The sequence below is a fragment of the Hippocampus guttulatus genome, chromosome 16 (assembly GCF_054856545.1).
Source record: "Hippocampus guttulatus isolate MCC_2025c chromosome 16, RoL_Hgut_1.0, whole genome shotgun sequence".
Lineage (NCBI taxonomy): Eukaryota > Metazoa > Chordata > Actinopteri > Syngnathiformes > Syngnathidae > Hippocampus > Hippocampus guttulatus.
Window position 1 is genome coordinate 14,660,221 of NC_141276.1, and position 23,306 is coordinate 14,683,526.

The 23,306-nt window shown below is 45.6% G+C and overlaps 1 protein-coding gene across 2 annotated transcripts; it reads right to left on the bottom strand.

Moving 5' to 3' along the window:
* Positions 1–4,009: 4,009 nt before the first annotated feature.
* On the bottom strand, positions 4,010–22,796 carry slc16a6b (solute carrier family 16 member 6b). 2 transcript variants are annotated; one of them, XM_086132928.1, is made up of 6 exons: positions 22,674–22,796; positions 15,082–15,315; positions 10,015–10,158; positions 9,182–9,310; positions 5,866–6,753; positions 4,010–5,769 (listed from the first exon to the last, which is right to left on the bottom strand). In XM_086132928.1, the coding sequence occupies exons 2-6, from the start codon at positions 15,311–15,313 to the stop codon at positions 5,510–5,512; spliced, it is 1,653 nt and encodes a 550-aa protein (XP_085989054.1). In that variant the 5' UTR covers positions 15,314–15,315; positions 22,674–22,796; the 3' UTR covers positions 4,010–5,509. The 2 variants fall into 2 exon arrangements, with proteins under 2 accessions (XP_085989054.1, XP_085989052.1); XM_086132926.1 differs by lacking the exon at positions 22,674–22,796 and adding an exon at positions 19,449–19,762.
* Between the last annotated feature and the right edge of the window lie 510 nt (positions 22,797–23,306).

Here is a 23,306-nt window from a genome sequence, read left to right on the forward strand (position 1 = left end):
CTATACATTAATAAGGATACAGTGTTATGCCAAGGTGTACTTATAACCATTTTATAGGCAAATTATACAATTTATAGTCGTGCGGGGAGAGGGGGGACGAGATGCTTTCCTCTTCCTTGGGGGGGGGGCATGACAGAAAATAATTGAGAACCACTGATCTAAGGGAAGACAAAAGAGCGAGCGAAGCAAATAATATTACGAATGAGGTGCCTGAGAGGGAGGAAATAATGGAGGCTATGAGTGAGATACGAGAGTCGGCACCGGGAGAAGATGGGGTGAGAAATGGATATGTACGGAGTGCGTGTGAGGAAGTGATAGAAAGAGTGATCGAGATCGTGAGGAAGATGTTTGAGCATAGAGCGGACCAGTGGGATGGAAGCGTAAAAGTGGGACTGATGGTACCGTTACACAAGAAGGGGGATAGGAACGATAGAAGCAACTACAGAGGAGTGTGCCTGCTGAGTATGTGTAGCAGAGTGTTAGGAAGAGTGTTAGCGAAGCGATTGAGTTGGTGGGCCGAACACCTGAGGCTCCTTGACGAAAATCAAGCGGGCTTTAGGAAAGGGAGGTCCACAGCTGACGTGATGCAAATGATGGTACGAATACAGGAGGATGTTGAAGATTGTAAGAGGAGAGTTAATCAGGAAGGGGTGAAGGAAATGAATGATGATGACTGGCCATGTGCAAGACTGCTAGATTTGCGAAAGGCATATCCGAGAGTGAGTAAACCGGCGTTGTGGATGCTGCTGGAACGGTATGGTCTGAAAGGCAGATGTCTGGAGACTATTATGGACCTGCATGAGACGAGAGAGTACAAGGTGAGGGGAAGGGAGGGAGTGAGTGGAGGATGGATGCCAGCGAGAGGGTTGCGAGAGGGATGCTCCACATCACTGATCCTCTTTAACATCTACCATCGGGCGGTGATGAGGTGGGCGTTGGCGGCGAGGAGCCAAGATGATAGAGACGCTGCATTAGTATCATCGTAAACAACAAAATCATTGAACCATTTTAGAGTGACCAGTAGCAGTATTTGTAGTACAAGAAGAGTGACTACGTCAGTGACTGTTTAGGGAGTTAATGGCTAGAGGGAAGAAGCTGTTTAAGTGTCTGCTGGATTTGGTGCGCATGGATCTGTAGCGTCTGCCTGAGAGGAGTAGCTGGAAAAGGTGGTGGGCAGGGTGCGGGGGATCCAGGAGGATTTTCCGTGCCCTTGTCTTGATTCTTGCAGTGTGCAAGTCCTCAAGAGTGGGTAGGGCGGTGCCAATGATTTTTTCCGCCGTCCTAACTGTCCGTTGAAGTCGAATTTTGTCCTTTTTTGTGGCGGCCCCAAACCAAACCGTGATAGAAGAACACAGGATTGATTCGATGACTGCCGTGTAGAACTGTCATAGCACCTCCTGTGGCAGGCCATGCTTCCTCAGCAGCCTCAGGAAGTACATCCTCTGCCGGGCCCTTTTCAGGATGGAGATGGTGTTGACTTCCCACTTCATGTCCTGGGAGACTGTGATTCCCAGGAACTTGAAGGTCTCGACGGTTGACACAGGGCAGTTGGATAGTGTGAGGGGCAACTGTGGAGAAGGATGTTTCCTGAAGTCCACGATCATCTCTACAGTCTTGAGCGTGTTCAGCCCGAGGTTGTGTCGGCTGCTCCACTTGTTGTCGGTACGCAGACTCGTCGCCGTCTTTGATGAGACCGATGACCGCGGTGTCGTCTGCGAACTTTATGAGTTTGACAGCTGGATTTGTTGAGGTGCAATCGTTTGTGTAGAGGGAGAAGAGCAGTGGAGAGAGGACACATCCCTGTGGGGCTCCAGTGCTGGTGGTGCGTATTGATGTTGTTGTTGCTCCCAGTCTCACCTGTTGTGTCCGTCCCATCAGGAAGCTGAGGATCCACTGGCAGATCGTAGGGGACACACCGAGGTGGAGAAGTTTGGGGGTGAGGAGTTCCGGGATGATGGTGTTGAACGCAGAGCTGAAATCCACAAAAAGGAAGGTTGAAGCTTAGGGACCGGAGTATTGATAGAATAAATTTACAGAAGGTTATCCCATATTTACTCTTACATTACTACAAAGCGGGTGGTCCGTAAGTCCGGTGGTTAGCGCGTCGACCTCACAGTGCAAAGGTACCAGGTTCAATTCCAGCTGCGGCCTCCCTGTGTGGAGTTTGCATGTTCTCCCCGGGCCTGCATGGGTCTTCTCTGGGTCCTCCGGTTTCCGCCAACATTTCAAATAAAACAAGCATGTAGCAAGCTGATTGAACACTCTAAATTGTCCCCAGGTGTGAGTGTGAGCGTGGATGGTCTTTTGTCTGTCTGTGTGTGCCTTGCGATTGGCTGGTAACCGGTTCAGGGTGTCCCCCCGCCTACCGCCCGAAGACGGCTCCAGCACCCCCCGCGACCCTTGTGAGGACAAGCGGATCGGAAAATGGATGGGTGGATTACTACGAAGCATTTATTCAGCAGTATGGCCTTGCAATGTTTAACTGAGAGAGACACTGAGAGAGACAGCCGGTTCCCAAGCTTGGACGAGATAAGCCATTATTAAGGAGTGGAGGTGCCGACTGAGAAATGTGGAGCCCCATGTTGTGTTCTGGATTTGGAGGCTTCACCAGCATTCTCAGGCTGAAATCAGATAACAACCTATGAGGAGTGGAAGTGGCTACCTTGAGACGGCGCGTTCGTGACGTGCTCACGCAAATGAGCTTGTGAACTCCTCTAAGCACGGGAGTTCATTGTGTTCCGACCAGACATCTTTGTGTGACCTTCATCAATGTTTCTGACGTATGTGTGTTGCCCTATTCCTTCCTTTTAGAAGATCGTGTATCATATGTATACGTTTGTCTTTGGGGTCTGACAAGTATATCCCACCAAACAAAGCACCCAAGAACCCCAAAAAACAGACTTGTCTGGGAAAGCAAAGACAATGATTTGGAGTGACATGTACCTCCTTTTTTCAGGGAGTGGAGAGTGAATATTGAGATTCAGGCAACCCTGAACCGGTTGCCAGCCAGTCGCAGAGCACACAGAGACGAACAACCATCCGCGCTCACACTCACACCGAGGGACAATTTAGAGCGTCCAATCAGCCTGCCATGCATGTTTTTGGAATGTGGGAGGAAACCGGGGTACCCAAAGAAAACCCACGCAGGCATGGGGGAGAACATGCAAACTCCACACAGGGAGGCCGTAGCTGGAATTGAACCCTTTTCACTGTGAGGTCAACGCGCTAACCATTGGACCACCCGGGCCGCAATATGTAGTCGTAGGCCTGTTTATTTGTTATGCTTGGAGATAATTTTTCTTTGGTTAAATGTTTTTGCAATATATTCGCCAGTATTGACACATGTTAAAAATACGTGAACACAGTGTTAAAGATGAAAAAAAAAACATGTTTTGTAGTGTTGTCATTGTTTTCAGACAAACATCTTTAAACATTAGTTAAAATGCACATTGTCCACCCTAGTGGACATGTCAGCAACTCCTTGAAAAATCGATGTTAAAAAGATTGTTTCCTTGCCCTCAGCGTAACAAAACAAAATCCTGCTGTTGGTAATCATTATTTGTGAATGAAAGGTTGAATATCAAATTTGTTTGACATTGCATATGGTTGTGCCTTCAGATCTCTTCTCAAAACTCTTGTGTCTTGTATTATGACTTACTTTTTGTTCTTCTACTTCCTTCCTTTCATAACTTGCTGCTGTAAATTGGGAATTTCTACATTGTGAGACGAATAAAGGTTTTCTTATTCTTATCTCAAATCATCTTTTACCAATGAAACTAATGTAAAATGCCCTTGATCCATTCCAGCCGTACCCCCTCAAACAATTGTAATGTGTACTTAAATGAGGAAAAATAGCAATAATACGTTATAAAAAACACACCATATGTCATGATAGCTTGCCCCCTTTTGACTCAGCATATAGCCAGCCCTGCATCACGGTACACCGTTACAACAATAAATCATGTCAAAACAAAAACCAAAAAAAACAACAAATCACCCTCCACAAAACTCTTAAGACTTGTTTTTAATTGAAAAACCACAACTATGCAATCAACACATAACAGGCAGCTGGCTGCAAAGTGTTTGTTAAAAAAAGACTGGCACTGAAAATAAACAAATGATCATTCGAAACAGTATGAATAAAAGGTAAACAGCAACTACAGAAGGGTTTGGGAACTAAACTTCAGGTGAGGGTGTGCACTGTCATGAGAGGGGAGGGGCAACATCTTTGTCCTGACAAACATTTCATTCACACATATTGCATAATGAAACATACATGCCCATCTCGTTCAACGTGTACCAGTGCATTTAGGTCTGTATTAGGTCCCCCACTATTTGTAGGGGAAATATCGGACCAGTCCAACAATAGTCAAAATCCGTGTATGAATGACAGCCATTGAAATGCATTCAAAAAAGATAAAATACAATAAAATAAAAATGAACCCCCCCCCCCCAAAAGTGTTGTAAAGCGGTGATATACCACCGACAAGCTTTCTGTACAAAAGCAAAAGGTTGCCTCTCACCCGAAATCTTATTTTTTAATCCTGAACCCCACCCCCCCCCAAAAAAAAACAGGTATGTGCGTATGCAGGGCTCCACTGTATTCTGAACGCTGATATTTCAGATCTTCATCGCTTTTCCAACACGTATGCTGTTGTGTAACAAGGTCATTCTAATGGCAATGAATACGAACAGAGTAACAAGGTACAAATAAAATCAATGCCTTCGAGTGAAAACAAGAACTAACGTGCTGAAGTTTGTAAGGCTTGTGCGAAATCTTGAAATGAACACTCGCTGCCTTTGGGATCCCCTAACACAAGTTAGCAGGAGCTCCCTGATTTAGTCAACGATTGCAAATATTGCTGTGACTTGAAGACGTGAAATACATTTTAACACAGAAGTCAGACAGGCTGTGTGTTTCGACGACATTACAGTTGACTTTCTTTTAAAATTCTCATTGCATCATATGCACTCAGGTAGCAAAAATCGCACAAGAACTGATGTGCTGTTTTATCTTTCGGTCTTTTTCTGCGCCGACATCTAAATCTTGATGATCACGGACATGCAGACGGGTTGCACGCCTTAACATGAGCAGGGTTCTTGCGTGCACTGCATAATTTCAGTCTTGCGTTGTGCTTGCTCATGCGGGGTCTTCATGAGTGAGGAGTGTGGCTCTAGACCTGCTCCGTGCGGAAAGTGCCCTGACACAACCTCTGTTGTGATTTGGCGCTTATATAAATAAAATGGAATGGATCTGGTGGCAGTTACAGAAGCCTGTGAAAAGTGTTTATAAGCAGACCGTGTGTCAGAGTCGACAAAGATTTGAAACCATATGCTCAGCATGGCTGTCTTTGGTCTCCTTTAGATTGAGCTTCAAGCTTGTCAGAGTGAGCGACACCTGAGATTGGAAAACGAGCAGCAGCTGTAGATAGGTGATGGAAATTTGGCGGCCTCCTCCTCCGTCTTGGATTTGTTGTTGTTTTTTTCATCTGCCGAGGCTCTTCCGGGCTCATATTACACAAGCGTTGTCTCCGGACATAGACTTTTTCACGGGGCTGTCCTCGACTGCCATATCCACCTCCAAAAAGTCCGGCAGGTCGTTGTCCTGGAAAGTTTTCTCTCCCTCCTCCGCAAATTCACCTTTCCGCTTCCGGCACATGCCAGACTTGACTGGACCGACCAGAGCGAGACAGACGGCGCTGAGCCCCATCCCGACGGCACAGGAGTAAAAAGCAGCACCGTAATTATTGGTGATGTCCACCAACACACCTGGGGAGAAAGGGAACAACATTTTAGGATGGAAATCCAGCCGAGCGATGAAGGTCAACATAATTTGCCATCTGACAAAGCCAAACAATGTTCTACCTCCTAGAGGTGGTCCGGCAAGTCCAGCAAAGCTCTGAATAAAAACGTAGACTCCCACAGATGTGGCCATTTTGTCAATGCCCACCACGTCCTCCTCTGCCAGCATGGGGATGTGCGTGGAGCCCACGGTGCCCAGGAAGTAGCCGTAGATGGCACAGCAGACCACCAGGCCCCAGAAGTCCCGTACGATGGTGAAAGCCACCAGCACCAGACACAAAAAAACAACACACCAGAGCAACACCAGGGTCTTTCTGCAAGTGACTTTGTTCAGCAACACGCCAATGGACAGACGGCCAAAGATCTCGGCCACCGCCATCACGGAGAGCATATAGGACGCCATGCTGGGCTCCACGCCGTGGCTTTTACTCAGTTCGACGATGTAGAGCTGAGGGGCAAAAAAGCCCAGAGTGGCAAAGAGGCCGAAGAGCGAGTAGCAAATGAAGGCACCGTCTTTCAGGACAGAGAAATCCAGCAGTTTGGATTGGGGTGACACGTTCGACTCAGAATACACCTTGAATGGGGAGGGAGGTGTGGACGATGACAGTTCCTGGTTCTCTTGGCCCTGCAGCTCCCACTCCACCTCGATTTCCGCTCCTGCCATCCCCAAATCCACATTTGAGGCAGAAAGGGACGTGACGCCTGAGTCCTGTGAACTCTGGGAACCTCCTGAACTGATGGAGGTTCTGGTTTGCTCATTTTCCAACTCATAAACCTCCTGCAGCTGTTCCAGAGGGAGTTGCTCGACCATTTCATTGTCCTCCTTTTCAAGCTCCGGCCGGATGAGGATTGGACGAAGAAGAAGGCCACAGGCAATAATACAAGATTGAAAAACTCCAAGGACAATGAGACAGCGCCGCCATCCGATGTGCTGCTTCAACTTCGTGAAGGCTGTGGGGAAACAAAACAAGTTTTGAGTTTCGTGTGTGTCAAGCATTCATATTGAGGTTTTACATCCTCAGTAGACATTTTTGTTTCGGATGGGTGTGTTATGATTGTACTCAGTCCAAAGTCATTATTTGGTCTTATTTCCCTCAAGGCAAGAAAGTAAGTGAACATGAAAAACAATGACGCAGCAAAGTTTAAAAGGGCAACACCGTGAGATCGTGGAAAGTGGACATATCGCCAGCCTCGGAGGTCACTCTCCATTCTCTCATCTATGAGAGCACTGTTATAATAGTAATTCATCATTTTGAGTGGCTGTGGTGTTTCCTGCTGACTGAGAGGCAGAAATGCTGTCAACAACTGCATTGTGCAGCCGTAGCGTTTCATCAGAAAACGCCCGACCCCAATTTTCCACTGGTAGCACTGGTGCGACCAAATTTCTCAGTACAGTGGTACCTCTACTTACGAACGTCTCTTCATATCAAATTTAGGAAGAAAAAAAGTTAGGAAACGCCTCAAAAGGAAAATATTGCCTCTTGTTACCAAATGAATTTCAAGATACGAAAGGTAAAAATACAGTCTGGGCTGCTACTCGCAGCTCAGAGTTTCCTGAATGCAACATACACATAGCTGCTCTGCCATTGGCTACTACGAGTGTCTTAGCAGCGTCCTCGTCATTCGCCCCTCGGGCCATTAGGCGGTCCGATAGTTTTACGTAAATGTGAATCACCCAGAAAAAGTGTTCACCAGTCCGGCAATCGCTCACTATGCTGATGTTTGCTGTTGGCCATTTTTGAAGGGTTGTTAAAAGCCGACAAAAGATCAGTTCTAGACAAAATGCGAGGCAAAAACCACTTTGGAGAGAGAACATGAACTAAAGAGGGCAAAAAATGATGAGGACGTAGTTAAAAGTTAAATGACCATCATTTTTATTCTTTACTCCATTCTTTGTTTTTTACATTGTGCACAACTTTCATTTATTGTGCAATAATCCAATTGTAACATGTATTTGTAAGATATTTTGATGCAATTTTATGCTTTAGAAAACATTTATGTTTGAATTTTGGGGGGGTCTTGGAACGGATTAGGGCATTTACATGGAAAATGCGTCTCTACTTACAAAATTTTCTAGTTAAGAAATTTCTTCCAGAACAAATTAATTTCGTAAATTGACCGACCACTGTATACAACAAATTCTCAACATGCCTACCATTATCGATTTTGAGCTGATTTTTCATTAACATGCACTAGAGAGGCATGCACTACCATTTGCCTGGGCATGCTTCAAACTGCACTAAACTGTTGAGATGTCAGTGTCATAAATTATATGTTGGTTGAGTGTGTGGTTTTGTCACCAGTTTTCAGCAGGCTTATAAAATATTTGTTATGTTAACTGGTTTGTCGCGCTTTGTTACAGCTGCAGCTGTTGTGAAAGCGCTATATAAATCAGGATGTATTGTATTGTATTTTTTTTATCATCCCTTTCAGGGATAGCGGTTACTACACTGGACAGCTTATCATGTTATCAGGTTACAGGGTGCATGAAAGGGTTACATTGTTTTTTGGATTGCTGAATCATATGATCAATTTCTTATCCCTATGAAAGGGTTAAAGTTTTTATTACGTTTGACTTTTGTTTTTCAAATCCAGTTTATTTCGATTTGTTTTTAGAGCTGGTTTGTTAGTATATAAAGTAAAGTGCAGTTGTGCCGTAAAGTAATACGGAAATAAATGAATGTAATATAAAATCAATGCCAAATGCTCATGAATGAAATAATGAAATTAATTGTCAAAAATGAAAACAATGGACATTTTTGCTATAATTACAGATAGTTTTATAAACTTAAAATGTAGTTTCAGTTTGTTGTAATAAAAAAAAAACAACAACAAAAAACGCCATCAACCACACATGCAAACAGCGCTTATAAGAAAAGATATGCTAGTATACCAGTCCATTATATTTGTTATAAAAACTACAGAAACTCTGTTTATTTTCACTTTTCATTCCATTTCAATCATACTGCAAATGTGCTTGCATGCAGCGTGTTTATCAATGGGCTTGCGTGGATGAGTGCGTATGTATGGAGCCATGTCGATATGACTCACATGTTGCTGTACAAATGGAATAACCTCTGTATCCGTAGTCCACATGCAAGTCCAAAGTGTATGCACAATGTGGAAACTATGAAGGACTGAAAAAGGTGACTTTAACCACAAGGTCTAATACAATGCCCGTGTTGGAGGGACCATTAAAAAATATGCACTTGCACAAACATGACCAGATAAGATGAAATTCTTATTCGCACACACTTAGAGGCAAAAAGGATCGCATATTGTGGTCTCAATTGGATTATAGAAGGAACACAACAAATGTCAATATTTTTGATACAATTGTTTCTGTCTTCTGAAAGTGTATGACCTACTGAATCCTCACCTGGTGCAAATGCAAAGATGGCGAAAGATTCCCCAGAAGACGCAGCAGAGGTGACGAGGGCCCGACACCTGGAGAAGTACTGGGCAAGAATTGTGACAGTGGGGAGGAAGGTAAGGCAGTAGCCAAAGCCTGTAAACAAAGAGGAGACAAGAAAAAGGGGACATGACAGCCACTGGCCCGCATGGTAGGAACACAGCACGGCTAGGGGGTTGGGTCAAAGGTCAAGGTGTCAGGTCACTCCTGTGTCAGAGCTGGTGGGTTGCTTGGGAGGGTTCAGCTTTACTACAGCAGCAGCTGAAAGACAAATGCATGTAAAGACAAAAAAAAAAAAAAAGAGACGGGGAGAGAAGAGAAAAGGGATTGTCGAGTTAGTTGTGGTCAGTTAAAAGGGAGACACGGCAGTCAGGGTGGGAGAGCTAGCAGTGCTTTCTGTCCAGAAAACAAAAAAAAGAAAAAAAACAAAACAAGTTCACATCCACATCTGATTTCACGAATTAGCTCATCATCTGCAAAGGAATTTAGAATCTATTACTTTCATACAGTCAATGTACAGTACTACGTCTGAAAATGTTTGTTGTCGTAATTTGCAGCAGAAGTTGTGTCCGTCTTTCATAGACAGCGAGGTACGCGTTCACTGGACAGTTCTGGAAGAAACGGATTTGGCTGTTGACACTGCTAGAAGTCCCTTTGGTTCAAAATAAATAAGGTGTCAGACGAGACATGTCTGCAACAGTACGGCCCTGTAAATGTCACAAAGCCGCAGGACAGACAGGCATACGACACACAGCTGGATGCAGAGATAGCTGCAGAGAAACGAGGCTCATATGAACTACCTGAGACTATGCCAATGGTGATGTACATCTCGTTGATGGAGTTGGTGAAAGCAGAGGTGATGGTACCCAAGCTGATGAGGACGCCCCCGAGCATTACGATGATGCGATGGCCAAAGCGATTGCTCAACATGGTGGACAGGGGGGCTGCGGGGAAGAAACAGCATGGGGATCAATAACTTCATCGTGGCTGAGACCACAACAAAGTATTTGTTTCCAGATGTATCAAGTCCATGTATCATCCATCCATCCATCCATTTCATCTTTTATCTTCACAAAGGTCGCAGGGGGCGCTGGAGCCTATCCCAGCTGTCTTCGGGCAGTAGGCGGGGGACACCTTGAACCAGCTGCCAGCCAATCGTAGGGCACACAGAGATGAACAACCATCACTCACACTCACACCTCGGGACAATTTGGAGTGTTCAATCAGCCTGCCATGCATGTTTTTGGAATGTGGGAGGAAACCGGAGTACCCGGAGAAAACCCACACAGGCCCAGAGAGAACATGCAAACTCCACACAGGAAGGCCAGAGCCGGGATCGAACCCACAATCTCAGCACTGTGAGGTCGATGCGCAAACCACTCGACCACCAGGTAGGTATCAAATCATGAAGCATAAAATACTTTTACTCCTACATTTTCACACAAATGTCAGTTTTTTTCTTATATTTAAAATTTCGGATTGTGTTCATTGCAGCTAGTCATTGTTAAAAAAAAAAAAAATCAACATAAAGAAAAAATAAAGGATATGGAGAAATAACGCCAGGAGAGTAATTTGATAGCATTTGGAAGAAAAGTATACACATTCCGACACAATTCTGGTTTGTACGCGATTCATCACACCTGCCCTCGGTATGCTGATGACTTTTGGCCATTCATCTGCAGCCTTCACAGATTCCTGCAGCGTAGTTTGGATGCAAACTTACCTTGCAATAAAAGTTATTCATAAGATGCCACTGAAGTTTGACTTTATGCACTCTTGGAATATTTAAGGTAACAAGTCATCATATGTTCCGCTACATGAAACACACGTAAATGCTCAGTTGTACATTTGGTTCTTTAATGCATTTCAACTGTAGGCCGACTAAATGTGATCATTTTCAATGGGTATCCACAATACAGAATATACAGTTGAAACAGGGAGCAATGAACATTTTTACTCTTTTGGGGGCAGGGGTTACTACAGTGGACAGCTTATCATGTGATCAGGTTATCATTATTGGTGCATGAAAGGCTAAATATAATATTATTGTCATTATGGCCTTTGGGTGTCCCACTTCAAGATATACTTTTTGTGAGCTTGTGATGTTGGTTGGTTAGTCCCCCCCCCCCCCAAAAAAACATTGCGAAAATAGCATTCCACAGCATTGCAATGTGGATTTGAATTTGATGACTTGTTCAACCCCCCTCCGTGAGTCGTCACCTTACCGTGGTGGAGGGGTTTGTGTGTCCCAATTATCCTAGGAGCTAAGTTGTCTGGGGCTTTATGCCCCTGGCAGGGTCACCCATGGCAAACAGGTTCTAGGTGAGGGGCCAGACAAAGCACGGCTCAAAGACCCCTTATGATGACAAAAATATATGGACCAAGGTTTCCCTTGCCCGGACGCGGGTCACCGGGGCCCCCCTCTGGAGCCAGGCCTGCAGGTGGGGCTCGTTGGCAAGCGCCTGGTGGTCGGGCCTACACCCATGGGGCCCGGCCGGGCACAGCCGGAAGAGGCAACGTGGGTCCCCCTTCCAATGGGCTCACCACCCATGAGAGGGGCCAAAGGGGTCGGGTGCAATGTGAGCTGGGCGGCAGCCAAAGGCGGGGACCCTGGCGGTCCAATCCTCGGCTGCAGAAGCTAGCTCTTGGGACATGGAATGTCACCTCTCTGGCAGGGAAGGAGCCCGAGCTGGTGTGTGAGGCAGAGAATTTCCGACTGGATATAGTCGGACTTGCCTCCACACACAGCCTGGGTTCTGGTACCAGTTCTCTCGAGAGGGGTTGGACTCTCTTCCACTCTGGAGTTGCTCAAGGTGAGAGGCGCAGAGCAGGTGTGGGCATACTCATTGCCCCCCGGCTCAGTGCCTGTACATTGGGGTTCACACCGGTAGACGAGAGGGTTGCCTCCCTCCGCCTTCGGGTGGGTGGACGGGTCCTGACTGTTGTTTGTGCATATGCACCAAACAGCAGCTCAGCATACCCACCCTTTTTGGAGTCCTTGGAAGGTGTGCTGGAGAGTACTCCTGCTGGGGACTCCCTTGTTCTGCTGGGGGACTTCAATGCTCACGTGGGCAATGACAGTGAGACCTGGAGGGGCGTGATTGGGAGGAACGGCCCCCCCGATCAGAACTCGAGTGGTGTTTTGTTATTGGACTTCTGTGCTCGCCACGGATTGTCCATAACGAACACCTTGTTCAAACATAAGGGTGTCCATATGTGCACTTGGCACCAGGACACCCTAGGCCGCAGTTCGATGATCGACTTTGTAGTTGTATCATCGGATTTGCGGCCGCATGTTCTGGACACTTGGGTGAAGAGAGGGGCGGAGCTGTCAACTGATCACCACCTGGTGGTGAGTAGGCTCCGATGGTGGGGGAAGATGCCGGTCCGTCCTGGCAGACCCAAACGTATTGTGAGGGTTTGTTGGGAGCGTCTGGCGGAATCCCCTGTCAGAAGGAGTTTCAACTCCCACCTCCGACAGAGCTTTTCCCATGTTCCGGGGGAGGCGGGGGACATTGAGCCCGAGTGGACCATGTTCCGTGCCTCTATTGTTGAGGGGGCCAATCTGAGTTGTGGCCGTAAGGTGGTTGGTGCCTGTCGTGGCGGCAACCCCCGTACTCGATGGTGGACACCAGCAGTAAGGGATGCCGTCAAGCTGAAGAAGGAGTCCTATCGGGCCTTTATGGCCTGTGGGACCCCAGAGGCAGCTGACGGGTATCGACTGGCCAAGCGGAACGCAGCTTCGGTGGTCGCCGAGGCAAAAACCCGAGCGTGGGAAGAGTTCGGTGAGGCCATGGAAGCCGACTTCCGGACGGCTTCGAGGAGATTCTGGTCCACCATCCGACGTCTCAGGAGGGGGAAGCAGTGCACCACTAACACTGTGTACAGTGGGGATGGGGCGCTGCTGACTTCGACTCGGGACGTTGTGAACCGGTGGGCAGAGTACTTCGAAGACCTCCTCAACTCCACCAACACGCCTTCCTTGAAGGAAGCAGAGCCTGGGGACTCTGAGGTGGGCTCTCCTATCTCTGTGGTTGAAGTCACCGATGTGGTTAAAAAGCTCCTCGGTGGCAAGGCCCCAGGGGTGGATGAGATCCGCCCGGAGTTCCTCAAGGCTCTGGATGTTGTGGGGCTGTCCTGGTTGACACGCCTCTGCAACATCGCGTGGTCAACAGGGAGAGTGCCTCTGGATTGGCAGACCGGGGTGGTAGTCCCTCTTTTTAAAAAGGGGGACCGGAGGGTGTGTTCCAACTACAGAGGGATCACACTCCTCAGCCTCCCTGGTAAGGTCTATTCAGGGGTGCTGGAGAGGAGGGTCCGTCAGGAAGTCGAGCCTCAGATTGAGGAGCAGCAGTGTGGTTTTCGTCCTGGCCGTGGAACAGTGGACCAGCTCTACACCCTTAGCAGGGTCCTCGAGGGTATGTGGGAATTCGCCCAACCAGTCTACATGTGTTTTGTGGACTTGGAGAAGGCGTTTGACCGTGTCCCTCGGGGAGTTCTGTGGGGGGTGCTTCGTGGGTATGGGGTACCGAACCCCCTGATACGGGCTGTTCGGTCACGATACCACCGATGTCAGAGTTTGGTTCGCATTGCCGGCAGTAAGTCGGAATCGTTTCCAGTGGGGGTAGGACTCCGCCAAGGCTGCCCTTTGTCGCCGATTCTGTTCATAACCTTTATGGACAGAATTTCTAGGCGCAGCCGAAGCGTTGAGGGGGTCCGTTTTGGGGGCCTCAGTATTGCATCCCTGCTTTTTGCAGATGATGTGGTGCTGTTGGGTCCTTCAAACAGGGCTCTCCAACTCTCACTGGAGCGTTTCGCAGCCGAGTGTGAAGCGGTTGGGATGAAGATCAGCACCTCCAAATCTGAAACCATGGTCCTCAGTCGGAAAAGGGTGGAGTGTCCCCTCCGGGTCGGGGAGGAGATCTTGCCCCAAGTGGAGGAGTTCAAGTATCTTGGGGTCTTGTTCACGAGTGGGGGCAGGAGGGAGCGGGAGATCGACAGGCGGATCGGTGCAGCGTCTGCTGTGATGCGGACGTTGTATCGGTCTGTCGTGGTGAAGAAGGAGCTGAGCCAAAGGGCGAAGCTCTCAATTTACCGGTCGATCTACGTTCCAACCCTCATCTATGGTCACGAGCTATGGGTCGTGACCGAAAGAACGAGATCCCGGTTACAGGTTTTCTCCGCAGGGTGTCCGGGCTCTCCCTTAGAGATAAGGTGAGAAGCTCGGTCATCCGGGAGGGGCTCAGAGTCGAGCCGCTTCTCCTCCACATCGAGAGGAGCCAGATGAGGTGGCTTGGGCATCTGATTCGGATGCCCCGTGAGCGCCTCCCTGGTGAGGTGTTCCGGGCATGTCCCACCGGGAGGAGACCCCGAGGAAGACCCAGGACACGCTGGAGAGACTATGTCACCCAGCTGGCCTGGGAACGTCTCGGGATCCCCCGGGGAGAGCTGGAAGAAGTAGCTAGGGAGAGGGAAGTCTGGGCTTCCCTGCTAAAGCTGTTGCCCCCGCGACCCGGCCCCGGATAAGCGGTAGATGATGGATGGATGGATGGTTGGATGGACTTGTTCAACCCCTAAGTCTTTGTCAAACTAATCAGCATTTATGTACAAAGTTACTTAGAATTGGTAAACACGCTTAAGTACCCCCAGACCTTTGTATACTTTTATAAACATCAGTTTGCTCTTTCGTCATGACACACACCCGAAACAGGCTTTTGGATTTTTGATGAATACTGTTTAACGCTTTCAGGGACAGTGGTTACGACAATAGTTTATCATGTCATCGGGTTACAGGTTATCATTATTGGTGCATGAAAGGGTGAATATGAGAAGAGAGCGACCAAAAATACCACTCTAAAACAACTCACCGGTAAAAGTGAAGATGAAGATGCAGATGGAGATGACCCATGAAACCCGACTGTTACTCTCCTCAAATTCCTCCATCAAATCCTGGAGAAAGATCCCCAGGCTTTTGAGAGCCCCATAGGTGCAGATCTCCACGATGAAGAAGGTGGCAGCTACAGCCCAGCCCCAGCCACCTTCGGGCACCTCCGTGTAGACATTTGGACCCAGGCAACCACGGGAAATGGAAGCCTTCATGACTGCGACAAGAAAAGAATACATTAGCACTATAAGGCCCGTGTAACGGATTTTGACAAGGCGAATTTCAACGGGTGGGTTTGCTATGGTGGAGTGTGTCATTGTACTGTGTCACGACGGTTGAACCATGTGTTTGGCATGTTATACATGGCAAGAGTTGTACTTTTTGGTTCTGTCTTTAATTTTCTATGATTGTGTCTTCTTTTTCTGGAGTTGTGCGCCAGTATCTTTTACCAACAATGACAATAAAGGCTTTCCATACTGTCCTATGCTGTCACGTTGCGAGGTGGTGGTGGACCCCAAAAAGCAGGCAAGAGTGAGGAGCAGGGTGTACTTGACAGATTGTGTTAAAACACAGAGAAAACAAAATCCTAAACAAACAAAGTCCTGAAAACAAAAAGAATCCAAAGTAGCAAACAAAACCATGACTGAAGCAAAAACTAACCATGACCGAAACATGACTGAGACTTGACAAACAAACAAACAATGACCCGACAATGAGTGGTCGGGCGGGAGTCCTTTTAAAGCCATAATGACCTAACGACCAACAGGTGTGCAGCTGCAGGGAGAGCCCTACAGTGCCATCTGTTGGTCACAAACCGAATCATGACATATGCTAGTCATAGCGAATAGAATTTCATGATGCATGACTATTTCACATACATTTGATGTGACATTTTGGGCAAGGTATGGCCATTCAAATGTACTGTGACATGGTCAATACAAACCAACCCAAATCCTCCATCCTCAAATCTACGAGCACTGGTAGCAGTGGCGGGCCGTGCATTTCAACCTTAGGCCTTCAGTGACGTCACATACATACACAATATCGGCTCGTTAAGCAGCACTTAATTTCAGGAGCATTTAAAACCATGTATTCACAATTAAGAGCAGGAAACAAAACTTACAGATATTGTCAAAAATAAAAAGTGTAAAAAAATAATATTTGGTGTTGTGTGAAAAATGAAATACAAATTCAAATCTACCCAAGGCTGGGCAAGACTAGCTAATAATGTTTCATTGAAAACAAGAAACAAAACCCAACTTAGTTTCTTTCTCTGATTTGACAAAAGACCATCATGGGACGAGACATAAGTGAGCCTTAACTAACCAGTGGAACATCTGATAAACACCAATTGATGGGATCGGCTTTGATTACTGACCTATTCATTCATTTTTATAAAATCTAGCAATTTATTTCCTTATCACGCAAGACAATCATGGGGCACCAAAGCACACTTAAAAAACACAGGACAACGTTGTTGGAATATGCGTGAAAAATTGGCTTAAAATGTCACATGAAAGCCAAATGTATTCCGTGCTCAGCAGCACTTCATTAACCTCTACTGCAAAAATGTCCCCAAATAAAATCGAATCATCCAAAACATGGTCGAGTTGAATCTCAACCACTGTATGCCAAACTACGGAAAGCTACGCCTATTAATAATGATTGGACCTTTAACTTGGGAAGCTAAACTTGATAGCATGACTGAGAAGCAGAACTTGGCAGAAATTACTGTACAAGACACGTAGATTTTATCAAGCGGAGGCTGGTGATACCTTGAAGAATTTGACAAATCAGATTTAATTTCCTTTCAGAATACACTTCTGTTACAGTAGCTTAAAAGTTTATTTTGTTGTTTCGCTCCTTTTTTGGGCCTTTTTAAAACTATTTTGTATATTTGCCTGGTATAAGATCGCAAAAGCTACACTGCTGATTTTTGAAGAGAAGCTAAAGTTTATTTAGGGTTGGGGACGAAATCGTTTCCGATTGACCGTGAACCGCAATAACATTTGAAACTGTTAGTGTGACCGTATTTTGCGTCTGTTGTGGTGGTAGTCAGCTTTTGGCTTCTATCAGGTGTGTGCCGCAACAGAAAACATGGAAGAAGCGAATCACAAATTCTGATAATGAGTCTGACTTATTTTGTAAGGAAGATGTTGCAGACAAAAAAAAAAAAGGCAGGACATTTATGTGGATGAGCAAGATAAACTGGTTGAGGTATTTCCATGGGACATAGTCAATGAACTGCAATACTTTGCTGTTGATAACCACAAACTTGCGGGGAATGACATTTTCTGATAATCTTGAAACTGTCTGCCGAAACATTAGCTTTACCTTTTTAGTAGGGGTGGGACAGTAATCGGGTATGCGTGGGCTGCTGCACGATAGAATGTGCCTTTATGGACTGTGCTTTTTTGGTTTTGGACGACGGCGACAAATTTGAGGCAAGATACTGAAAAAAAAACATGGTTTTAATGTGTTTGGTGAGTCCCCCCCAAATTCTAAAAAGTGATTAGTTTCTTTCCTGTATTTCAATCATGTTTAGTTGCCTCCTCCACTCACAAAGCGCAAAACCGTCTTTTAAATTTGGGTACGAGTTGTCAGGCTGTTTTGCAGGCTTATTGCCGGTCATTCCAAACAGTCCAGGGTTCTTTATTCTTTACACATGGTAATTGGTAAATTGTCCAGGTGTAGCTCTTTTCTACCTTTGAGCTTCTCAAAGGTTTTTATTACTGTCTTCCATTCACCGACTGATGATGCAGCATCAGGAGCAACTGCCAAGATCTGAAGTGCGCCATTGATCTGGTGTATGTAATCTACTATCAAGTGGATGTCTTTATTTAACATCAACTGTGACCAACACGAGGGGCTAAAATCCGAGCAGCTCGCTTCGAGGGGAAGTCAAGTCAAACATTCTCTTTCCAGTTTGTTCTGTGTCCAGTCCAAACACTGAATTCTGATTAATATGAACCCTTTCATGCACCCTGTAACCCAGGAGTCGGCAACCCAAAATGTTGAATTTATTGTGTGATTTTCTCGCTTGATTTTTTTGTTTTGGTGCATTATTTTTGCTTTTCTTAGTGTCAGTTAAGTAATCATGAATTTCCGTTTTTCGGAGGCTGTCTTTGAACGCCTCTCGAGTTGAACAAGAAGAGAGAAGGCACGGAGTCAGACACAGACGTTTCTGTGTTTGTCGAGACTGTTAACAGCATAAATAAAGTGTACGTCTTAAAAAACTAACACCACAGCTCTCCTTTTTCGGAGCTGCAATATATATCTATATCTATTTGAGCTATATTAGCCTCCTATCAAAATCATTTTCCATTCTCAAACATTTCTTATAAAGCTCCAGGGAGCCACTAGATGTCGATAAAGAGCCGCATGGAGCTCTGGATGCCGAGTGTTGCCGACCCCCACTGTAACCTGATAACATGATAAGCTGTCCACTGTAATAACCGCTGTCCCTGAAACGGTTACATTTGTGAAATATGACTTAAGCAGAAACATCCACTTGTTTTTTATCCATCTGAGTTTGTGTGTGTGGGGGGGGGGGGGGGGGTTGACTTGACTGTTCTACTTTAGGCCAGGGGTCTACTTCGGTCCTTGTGAGCCACTATCCAGCCTGCTTTATATGATAACCTGATTCAAATGATCAAGATGATCCTATAAAGCAGGCTGGATAGGGGTACACAAGGACCAGACTTGGAGACTCCTCTTTGAAGCAGAGGGAGAGAGATGGGCAGAAAAAAGTTGAATAATCTATCTATCTATCTAGCCATCCATCCATCCATGTCTGTTTGCTGAAGTAAGTCACCTTTTTGGAAATGGATGTACTGTGATGCATCCCACTTGGCACATAGTGGGTGTCGAGGTGGGATTTCTTCGCAATCTAGGCTTCCACAAGCTTAATATTTTGTTCTTTTATTTTGTGTCTTTATAGTTTGCAAATGCGGCCATTAAAGCAATGCGTGCTATGTGGTTCAGGACATCCGCAGTGCAGAAGGGATGGTGATGCAAGTATGCGGCATCTCAGTGGTTTGTGACCATGCAATGCAGGCTACAGGATGACTCGAAACAGCCCGCAGCACTTACTGTCCTCTGCTGTTTGTATGGAGTGACAGACATTCCGACATTTACCTTCATTTTACACCCACAATTCACTTAAATGTGAACCTCGACGCGGGCACTGGTGTGTGTGTAATTGTGCTCTGTTCTATACGTTGAACCTATGTAATAGACAAAGCGCATCCACACGAACACTAGTAACAAAGCAATCCGCCGAGCGAGAGCAGCCGACTGAGACCAGACAGCATCCAGCAGCGGCGGTCGCGAATATAACTAGTGACTTACCGGCAGAGCGGTGACCGGAGAATAGCTCTTGAACAGAGGAAGTGTTGCCAGCTGGTGGAACTAACACAAATCCTTCCTCATTGCTTTGCTGCTCTACTCGATCGTGAGGAGTCGTACTCGAGCCTGCCCATAAAACATCTGATTGCCAACGAGGTTACTTGTCGCTGCGGCTGAGATATGGACAGTCGCTAACAATTTGGTTTAAATGACAAATGTGGCGGCGGAAGCGGCGGCATCTTCTCATCCGCGCCTCTTGTAGCCGGTCTGGCAGTCAACGTACTCCTGCCTGTTTTGACAGCTCTTTACCGGCTCAAGCTGGTATTCAAACGCGGACGCGCAAACTTGTCCGTCATGAACGCGCAGAGCTCAGAAAGCGGTTGCGTGCAGCTCAGAGAAGCACGCAAGACCTTCCTCATGCAACGTGGGACAAATTTTGTAGCGTCCAGCTTTCTTAAAAATTATTATTCTTATATATGATGTGGTAAAACCACTACAATTCTTTTGTATTGGTCTTATTAGTTCGGTATTGCGTTCTTTTGAATATGGCGTGCTCTTTTGTATTGTTTGTTCAGTCGTCGATTTCGTTTAAAAATATATATATTCTATGTACTGTAGGTAATACTGAGATGCAGAGGAGTATCTAATTGAAACAAAAGTCCTATTCTTGCGACTAGCCGAGTGCAGTATTTCGCGATTTCAAAACTCGCCTCTTTTGTGTTTTGATGCTGGTTAGCTGAACCATACAGCAAAATGTAGTACGTACACGGCAACATCAAATTGAGGCGTTTGATCTATTTCTATAGCGCATTGAAATATGAATCCATGCCAAACTCCGTTTTCCCGGGTAAAATAATTAAGCGCACAAGGAGACCGAGGGTGCACTGGTCGAACAACTAAGACGCACTCGACGATTGACTTAGAGTGCATTATTCGAATGACCACTAAGCTGCACTAATACGCCGACTATGTTTTACGAGTGACGTTTTTCCACTGCTGTTATGCATAAAGTATGGCATTTCTGTGCACTCGTACAGTTGTATCAACCTTTTTTCAATGATGCCCCCCCGCGAAAGATTTTTATTTTTAAGCCAAGTACCAACTAACCGCCGCAAAGCATTTTGGGATGGGGAATAAAGAGTGCAGTGCCATCAGGGTCTGATTTATTAACTTAAAACATGAACTTAATTTTAAATAAAGGTCAGAAACTGCTTAAAACAGTTATACGGATGTTTCTTGAGACGTTTTATTGTATTTGGCCATTAAAATGTAATTTTTGGAATATAATTCGTATGTGCACAATATCGACTCAAAACCAGACTCCCAACAAAACTTCTCATTGAAATTGTTCCGACCTACCCTAAATGGTGTTAGTTGCTTAGCTCAAAGGGAGTAGGAAGATGTACAAAATACCAAAACCTACCTAGTCCTCCACCTTGTTCTGTATATCTTATCCATCCATCCATTTTCCGAGCCGCTTAATCCTAAATAGGGTCGCGGGGGGTGCTGAAGCCTATCCCAGCCATCTTCGGGCAGTACTTACTCAGCTCAAATTATTAGGCTAGTAGGTTTTTATTTACAATAATGTATTCCAAAATAAAAACAAAACAAATAAAATGAAATACGCTACTCTTAACATATATACAAATAATTTTACATATAAGTGCGACTTGTAACCCCATATATCGTTAATGTGAAAAACATGCCTGTCCATTTTGGTCATGTTTAAATTTTTTACTTTGATGGGCGGCGGCACGGTGAACGACTGGTTAGCAAGTCCCCTCGCCCCACAGTGCAGAGGGGTGGGGTTCGAGTCAGACTCCGGCCTTCCTGTGTGGAGTTTGCATGTTGTCCCCGTGCCTGCATGGGTTTTCTCCGGGTACTCCGGTTTCCTCCCACATTCCAAAAACACGCTTTGTAAGTTAATGGAACACTCGAAATTACCTAGGTGTGATTGTGAGCGTGAATGGATGTTCATCTGTATGTGCCCTGCGATTGGCTGGCAACCAGTTCAGGGTGTACCCTGCCTTCAGCCCGTAGACAGCTGGGATAGGTTCCAGCACACCTGCGACCCTTGTGAGGATAAACGGATTAGAAAATTGATGGATGGATGGACGTTGATGGGATGTCTGAAATGCAGACACCCCACTACCATAAAACTTTTTAAAAAATGACAAAAATAGCCATACATGTTTTTCACAGGATAGCCACAATTTGAAAACAAAATAAAAGCCCTTTATACACATGGACTGCTAATATTATCAATGGAGAGCACGTGTATAACAAATTTTGCATCTAATTCTACATGTTCCATTTTTAGTCATATTTGTACCCGATGAACATATTTTGTAACACTATTTTTTTAAACTCTTTTAAAATATGTGTGTGTCTGAGTGGGGCAATGAGAACCACTAACTTTGTACACTTTGTCGCTTTATAAAGTTCAGTCCACTGACTTGCACATAGTTTACGGGCAGAGTTGCCACATTTAATATGGCGGATGCGTTTACGTAAATTTGTACAGGGATCATTCCACACAAGGCGGGGTCTACCTATGTTGACGTCTATGAACTAAACAGGTTTGCTCCAGTTGAGAAGCAATAAACCGGCTCACGCCGGCTTTCGACGTTCGCTGGAGGAAGCCAGATCCGAGAATTAAATGAGTCATCACGTGTGAAGTGGTGTAGTTGGAACAAAACGTTATCCTCTTTGAAATTCATTTCCCCAAACGTGAGTCAGAGTCTGACACTGACGCACAATTACAACGATGCGCTGATGTGTGGGATGAAAAACAGCACCAGATGTTGTTCAGCGTAAAAACCCATCCGTGGTCCATTCATTGTAAGGTCCAACCAACAACGTTGCGCAGACACAATCAAACCAGGTTGCTGGCGAGTGTCTTCTTCACACATTTGGTAAAATAGTTCGTCAGACAAGTTTTAGAAAATTTTAAAGAAACTAAGATGCATTTTTACTCAGTTTGACACTTGATTAATATATTTACAGCGCCAGAAGCCCCCCCCCCCCCAACAATACCTTGTTAAAATATACAATTAAAACTCATTAAAAAATATACACCAACTCCACAACCATCTAAAAGTGTGTGTAAACTTCTGCTTTTTCAAATTAGGACATTTTTCAATAATTTCTCAAGTACATATTGTATGCAATTACTTTACAGTATATGTATTATTACTATTAACAGTGTATACAGTACGAATCACTCACCTGCTATTGGCTGAGGCTAATTCTTCTGGTATGTGACCCAAAAGAGCCCTAAACTACGCTATTGCTTCAGTTTAAGTCAAAAGAGAGCGATGAGAAGTGGGCATGTATTGAAATGTCGGCCAGCCCTCAAATCCGATTGGACCTCGAAATACCCATTCAAAACCACTGACAAATGCCCAAATTAGGTTGGGGATTAGGAGGAGTCTTTGAATGTGTGTGTGTGTGTGTGTGTGCGCGTGTGTGTGCGCGCGTGTGTGTGCGTGTGCGTGTGTGTGTGTGCGCGCGCGTGTGCCCGCGCGCACCTGGGCGGGGGGAGGGGGCGGAATCAAACCTTGATTCCAATGAAGTTGGGCAGTTGTGTAAAACGTAAATAAAACTGACTTCAATGGTTTGCAAATCATTTTCAACATACAGTATATTCAGTTGGATTTGCTAAAAACACAAGATAGTTAATGGTCAAACTGTTAAACTCTTTGGGGTTTTTTGTTGGGTTTTTTTGGGGTTGCAAATACCAATTTTGAACTTGATGCCTGCAAAACATTCCCAAAAAGATGGAACAAGGGCATGTTAATCACTGTGTTATATCACCTTCCCTTTAAAAACACTCAAATAAGCATTTGGGAACTGAGGACA

Bases quoted from the DNA above. Each gene is read 5' to 3' on its own strand.
- slc16a6b (XM_086132928.1), bottom strand. From the start codon at position 15,313: ATGAAGGCTTCCATTTCCCGTGGTTGCCTGGGTCCAAATGTCTACACG. The intron at 10,159-15,081 runs GTGAGTTGTTTT...TCTTCCCCGCAG, and splicing joins CTTCATCTTCACTTTTACCG to CCCCCCTGTCCACCATGTTG. The intron at 5,770-5,865 runs GTAGAACATTGT...CTTTCTCCCCAG, and splicing joins TGCCGGACCACCTCTAGGAG to GTGTGTTGGTGGACATCACC.